General features: G+C 40.4%; 1 protein-coding gene across 1 annotated transcript in view; it reads left to right on the plus strand.

Moving 5' to 3' along the window:
• Positions 1 to 6,991, plus strand: part of MELK (maternal embryonic leucine zipper kinase) — an 89,947-nt gene that overhangs the window by 9,400 nt on the left and 73,556 nt on the right. Inside the window, exons 5-6 of the mRNA XM_006886955.1 lie at positions 2,402 to 2,470; positions 5,849 to 5,941. Of these exons, the coding sequence (XP_006887017.1) occupies positions 2,402 to 2,470; positions 5,849 to 5,941 (162 nt within the window). The remainder of the gene's footprint in view (positions 1 to 2,401; positions 2,471 to 5,848; positions 5,942 to 6,991) is intronic.

Here is a 6,991-nt window from a genome sequence, read left to right on the forward strand (position 1 = left end):
TTTTATTGTTTTTGTGTGAGTGTACCGTCAAATCAGATCTGACTGGTACAGGAGGAGATTGTCCCTCCTTCCCTGGCAGAGCATCTGGTGGATTCGAACCGTGCGCCTCTGGGATTGTAGTTGCAGCTCCTTACCACTAGGCCACCAGAGCTCCCCTAACCTGCTAGTTTTAATTTTCCATATGTTCTCTCTCTTTTGGAATTTGCCTTTTCTCTGTTCTACTCTAAATTTATTACTTATTCTTCTTTTACTTTGGACTTTTGGTAGACTTTGTGGGTGGATTTATTCTTAGCATCCAATTTTTATTTGTGTGACAGTGTCAATGGTTTTGTAATCAGAGTATTATTTAGTATTTTCTAGTCATTCTTTTTTTCATTATTCTTTCTTTAAAAAAAGTTTTATTTTTCATTCACATTGTATTTTATAACAATCATTCTCATACATTGTGCCTTATAAAATTAATCACCATTGATCTATGCCCACTATTACCTTTCTTTTCATGTCCCTACTGGCTCTTTCCCAATTCCTTCACTTCTTCCCTCCACCCACTGAACTCTGCTACCCCATGATTTCCTCCCTTCCCACCCATAGCTCCCTTGCCTCCTCCCCTTCCCTCTTTGGACATTTATGCACTTGTTACTAGTTATCCTTCTGTTTTCACAGTAATGGTCTTATGCAGTACTTGTCTTTATGATCCTGAGTTAGTTACTCAGCTTAATGCTCCCTTGCCCCTCCCATATTGTGTAAGTATTTTTTAAATTTATTGCTGCTGAGTTCTGTATAGTATTTCATTGTGTGTTTGTACCACAACTTCTCAATCCATTCGTTTGTTTATGGACATTTGGGCTGTTTCCATGTTCTTGTTATTGTGAGTAACACTGCTGTGAACATTGGTGTGTAAATCTCTGTTTATATCTTAGCTCTGTTTTCCTAACGGTGGAATAGATCGGTTGTATGGAATTTCTATGTTCAGCTTTTTAAGAAAATGCCAGGCTGCCTTCCAGAGTGGTTGTACCATTTTATAATTCCACCAATAGTGTTTGAGAGTTCTAGTCTCTCTACATCCTTTCCAATCTTTATTGCTGTTAAGCTTTGCCACTGTTACTGGGATGAGATGGTATCTCATTGTGATTTTGATTTGTATCTCTCTGATTGTCAGTGATTTTGAGCATTTTTTTCTTGTGTCTGTGGGCTATCTGAATGTCTTCCTCTGAATGTCTGTTTTTCCGTATCTTTTGCCCATTTTGTAATTGTGTTATCAGTCTTTTTCTTGTGGAGGCCCCCGAGTCTTCTGTAAACTTCTGTTATGAGACCTCTGTGTGAGATGTCATTGCCAAATGTCTCTTTCCCAGTCAGTAGGTTTTCTTTGGAAAAGGTTTGTTGTTGGTTTTTTTTTTTAAATTTTATTATTTTTTTGTGTATACCATCAAATCAGATCTGACTGTCACAAGAGGAGATTGTCCCCCTCCTTCTCCAGCAAAGCATCTGGTGGATTCGAACCACATACCTCTGGGATTGCAGTGATGGAAAAGTTTTTTATGCACACAGGAACTTAATATTAAGAAGGTCTATTCATCGATATGATCATCTCCTTGTTGTGCACCATTCAGTATTCTTTTCCCAATTGTATCTTCCTTTAATTTTAATTCCTTTATTTCTCAGAAAGGACTGATTAGTGGAATGGACATATGCTTCATCTTAAGGACAGAATAAAAATAAGTAAACTGTTAAAGTTTGCTGGTTCTGACTAATGAGGATAATGACAAGCATGAATTTAAAAGTTCCTTAGTACCCAGGTCAGGAGCCCTGGGAACACAGTAAAGTGTTGCGCTGCGCACAGAAATGTTGGTAATTCAAACTTACCAGCTGATCCATGGGGGAATAGGTGGCAGTCTGCTTCCGTACAGGTGTACAGCCTTGGGAAACATGTGGGGGCAGTTTACCTCTGTCCTTCATGGTGGTTTTGAGTAAGAATCCATCCAGTGGCAGTGAGTTTGATGTTTTGGGTTTTGACATCAAGGTCAGGGTCCTGGAATTGGCGTGGCAAAATACAGCAATGTCATAGTTCTTTTCCTATTGTTTATACCTGATCCTTTAATTTTGAGCGGGCTCTTTTGGTTTAAATTTACCTTTGGTACAAATTATATTTGTTCTTTCTGAAGTTGAACCTCAGAGCACCAGGGAGAAAATGACATATGCCAACCTTCCCTTTAGCAACTTAGCGTGTTAACAGTTTACACCTCCTCTCTCTCCTCCTGTGCTTGTTCTTCCTATTTTAGTAGATTTTACTGTTATGCTTAGATTTGTAAGCACCTTAAATGATTTTTAGAAATGAATATAGAGTTGGGGATGTGATACAAGGAATCAGTATACAATTATCAAAATATCTTTGTTTTCTCAGGAGAATTTGTTGTTTGATGAATACCATAACTTAAAGTTGATTGACTTTGGTCTGTGTGCAAAACCCAAGGTAAGTGCAGACACAATATAGATTTATTTCCTTTACAAGTATACCTCTTAATGTATTATCTTGCTTGACTTCTTAGTCTATTGAGATTGGTTGCTTCTATTGAGAGGAGCTCTGATGGCATAGTGTTGAGTGCTTGGCTGATAACGAAGGAGTTAGTGGTATGAAACCACCACCAGCTCTGTGGGAGAAAGATATGGTAGTCTGTTTCTGTAAAGATTTACAGTCTTGGAAACCCTCTGAGGCAGTTTTTTCAACATCAAGAAAACAAGGGTTCTCACCAGTGGGCCAATAACCAGCATCATGATAGATAAAGAAAGGATTGAAACTGTCAATGATTTCATCTTACTAGGGTCCACAATCAACACCCTTGTTATCAGCAGTCAGGAGATAAGGAGATGTATTGCTTTGAGCAACACCATTGTCAGGGACCTCTCGTCAGTTTGAAGACTAAGGTGCACTTGATTCTGGCCAGGGTCTTTTCAGTCACTTGCAATGCATCGAGAGCTGGACAATGAAGAAGGGTAACAGAAGAAGAATTGATAACCTTTGAGTTAAGGACTGAATATCCCATGAACTTCCAAAAGTACAAACAGGTATGTGTTGGAAAAGGTGCAGCCTGAGTGCTCCTTGGAGGCAAGGATGGTAAAGCATCCTCTCTCATACTTTGGACATATTGCTAGGGAAGATTATTCCTTTGAAAGGATCATCATGTTTGGGAAATTGGAGGGTCAGTGAAAGAGAGGAAGACCCCCAATGAGGTGGATTGACATGGTGACTACAGCAATGGGCTTAAAGTGTATCAGAGATAATGAGGATGGCGCAGGATAAGACAGGATTCATGTCTGTTCATAGAGTCGCTGTGAGTCATGCTCGACTGCACCTAACAACAATACAGATAAATAAGGTCACCATGACTTAGGATGGACTCAACAGTTTGGTTTGTCATTTGGCCTCACTGAGAAGTGTTTCATTTTATCTCTGTCATCAATACAGCAGTACTTTTTTACAAGTTCTCTAGATGACTTTAGGGAGTCTGGTGGCCTAGTGGCAAGAATCTGCACTGCAATCCTGAAGTCACATGGTTCGAATCAGCCAGCTACTTACTCTGCAGGAGAAGGACGGGCAGGCTCCTCTTCTGTGATTAACTGCCTCAGAACCTGCTGGAGGATCAGCTGTGGATTGGTTTTGACTCAATGGCTCACAACAACAAGAAGAACAAGATAACTTTAATATGCAGCTGAGTTCTTGAGGTGATTTTAATATGCAGCTAATATTGAGAAACACTGCTGTGGGTCCCGAGCTGGGCACCACCCTCGTGGATGTGCTGTGGGAGGAATTTGCAGTTCACTACGGCAGACATGCGAATTGACACATACTTGCAGTTTGAGGATGTTGCCACTAGATGATGCTTTTGTTCATTTAAATGAGAGTTTTGAGAATTTAGTGCTAATCTATTCTTTGTTGTCTAACTGCTTTGTATTACTAACAATCACGGTTACATTTTGAGAGAAAAATTTCCTTTCTTTATAGAAGAATTTAAGGGGAAAGTCCATACACCCTCTCCAATGTAGACTGTTCTGTATTTCTTTAATTTGCCCTTGTTAGTTGTGCTCTGTGGCATTAACAAGAACAGTGCTGCTGTTTGCCTGCACAACTTCTCTTTGAGGTGACTTTGAACTTCCCAGCACTTCTGTGTGTGGCTGCCTGCTGGAAGCATCTTCCTGAGTTCTCTAAAGACGGTCCTCAGAGTTTCTAAAATGAGCTGTCTACACTCATTAGGAATGTTGCAATTGCAGACTTGTCTCAGCCCATCCTAGTCCCATGATTGTTTCCTACCCCAATCAGAACGAGCTAGGTACAAAGGGGAGCTGACTTCATCCTTTTGGCTGAATGGCTGCTTCTCCTTTCCCTCCTGAGCTGCTCAGAGATTATCAGTTGAGCCGTCTCTCTGACAATCAGACGTAGGAAAGCATGCTTTTTGATTGGCAGACGCAAAGTAAAACTTATTTTGTACCGATAAACTGGCTTAAGTCATGTTCTCCACAGGAGACAGTGGAGAATGTTTGTGACAAACTCCATTAGTCTTTATTTATAGTTTCCACAGATTCAGCCATATAGACACCATCTGAAAAAGCAGGGATTGCCTGGAAGAAGACTACTACCACTTTCTGTGGAGGAACTCACTTCTTTTTTTATTTTCTTTTATTATTTTTGTGTGCTTGTACCGTCAAATCAGATCTGACTGGTACAGGAGGAGATTGTCCCTCCTTCCCCGGCAGAGCATCTGGTGTATTCGAACCATGCACCTCTGGGATTGTAGTTGCAGCTTCTTGCCACTAGGCCACCAGAGCTCCCAGGAACTCACTTCTGGGAAACAAAATCACACAATTTCACGGGTCTTTGCAAGCTGTAGCACTCTTCGTGAGTTGGACGGTAGGATTGCTTCCGTTGCACCGATGGAAGAGCAGAGGAGGAAGAACAGAACTCATTTTAATAGATCTGGAAATGAAGGTTGTGATTTGTCTTAAAACAGAGTCTAGAATACAAACCGCCAAAGGCATTGTTCCATGGATTAAGTTCTCTTCTTCCCTCTAAGGAAAAAGAAACTTCTTATTTATAAGGTTTAAATATTGGAGATGTGGTTACTGTGTGCCATCAATTTGATTCTGACTCAGTGACTCAGGACAGTAGAATTGTGCAATAGGACTTTGTAGATGGAAATCTTTACTCAAGCAGATAATCAAGTTTTTTTATCCTTCAAAGCAGGCAGTGAGTTTGAACCACTGATATTTTGGTTAGCAGCTAAGTGCTTAGTTAAGCATTGTGCCATCAGGGCGTCTCAGATATTTGAGCTGGAGTCTTGTAAAGAAATAGCTCATATCTTCGGGTGCTTGGGTGTACGCGGAGTCTTTGTATTAATATGCAAATTGATTTCTAGGGAAATATGAACCTGACTTGATTGAACTAGAGCACTCTGGTGGCAGAGTATAGTGGGCTGAGCTCCTAACCCAAAGGCTGCATGCCTCTGGATGTTTGAACCCACCAGTAACTCTAATAAGAAAGACATGCAGTCGCCTCCTGTTCTGATTTATAGCTGCAGAAACCTGATTGGAGGTTGTGTGCTGACAACAATGAGCAGTACTCAGGGATAAAGGTTTTGGTAGGTGCTAACTTGTAGTGGTATTAGAAACCCGAGGAGGCTACATCTGTGTGTGTGCGCATGGACCTATGCACAGAGCATTGGATTGGCTGCAGAAATAACACATTAATTGGAGTGGGTCTACATTTAGCTTTGCCATACTCAAAGGATTGTTTATGAAAGTTTAATTCTTCTAAGGTCTGTAATTAAGAAATGTTTCATTTTTATTTCATTTGTAGGGTAACAAGGATTACCACCTGCAGACGTGCTGTGGGAGTCTTGCTTATGCAGCACCTGAATTAATACAAGGCAAATCATATCTTGGATCAGAGGTAATCACTGATTGATACAGGAGGCATTTAGTGTACATTTTTTTGTAACCTGGAGTGATCCCGGCAGTGTGCAGACAACAATGAAATAAGAACTAGTTCTAATTAAAGAGTTCAATCTATTCAGAGTTAGATGAGGAAACTGGAATGAATAACTTGTAATAGATATAAACATCATAGTATTTTTTACAAAGCAGAATTTGTTTCTGGTGTTTTGCTTTTATGATGAACAGTGCAATAGTTTGGATTATTTGGTCCAGCTATGCTGAGCACAAGGCCAGAGTTGCAGGCTATTTTCTACGATGCTGGTTAACACAGAGACATGTTCTTTGCCTAAAACTAACTAACTGAGACCTGAGATCCTGCGTTGGAGACCCAGGCTCAAAAGTCTAGGGATTTGCTACTTTACCCTTTGCGATCTCAAGCTGGTTAGCTCTGCTCATTCTCTGATAGACTAGTAACATAAGGTAAAAAAAGATTTAGTAGTCAAAGGCTTGGCAAGTGTTGAGTTGAACGGATTTCTTTCCAGGCATCTTCAAGTCTTCATTTAGAAGGAGAAAATCACAGATAGACAACTAGTTCCTATGTTATTTGACTATAAAATTGACTTAATGTGGAACGTCTTTTGGAACTAGTGTTGTGCAAAAAACTAGAAAAATCTCAATATACCTGGTAGCATTAAACACATTAATTAGAAACACAAAAAGAAGGGAACTAGTTTTTGACTGTGTGGATCATAACAAACTGTGGCTGACCCTGAGAAAAATGGGAATCCCAGAACACCTGATCGTGCTAATGCTAAACCTATACTTGGAGCAAGAAGCAGTTGTCAGAACAGAACAAGGAAACACTGCATGGTTCAAAATTGAGAAGGGCGTAGACCGGGGATGTGTCCTGTCTCCAGACCTTTTCAATCTGTATGCAGAACAGATTATCTGAGAGGCTGAGCTCTATGAGGAGAGGTGTGGCGTCAGGATTGGTGGAAGATCTATCAACAATCTGCGTTATGCAGATGACACAACCCTGCTTGCTGAAACTGAGGAGGACCTGAAG

Source organism: Elephantulus edwardii, unplaced genomic scaffold, assembly GCF_000299155.1.
Source record: "Elephantulus edwardii isolate Elephantulus edwardi_28Jun2011 unplaced genomic scaffold, EleEdw1.0 scaffold00052, whole genome shotgun sequence".
In the NCBI taxonomy this organism is placed as follows: Eukaryota; Metazoa; Chordata; class Mammalia; order Macroscelidea; family Macroscelididae; genus Elephantulus; species Elephantulus edwardii.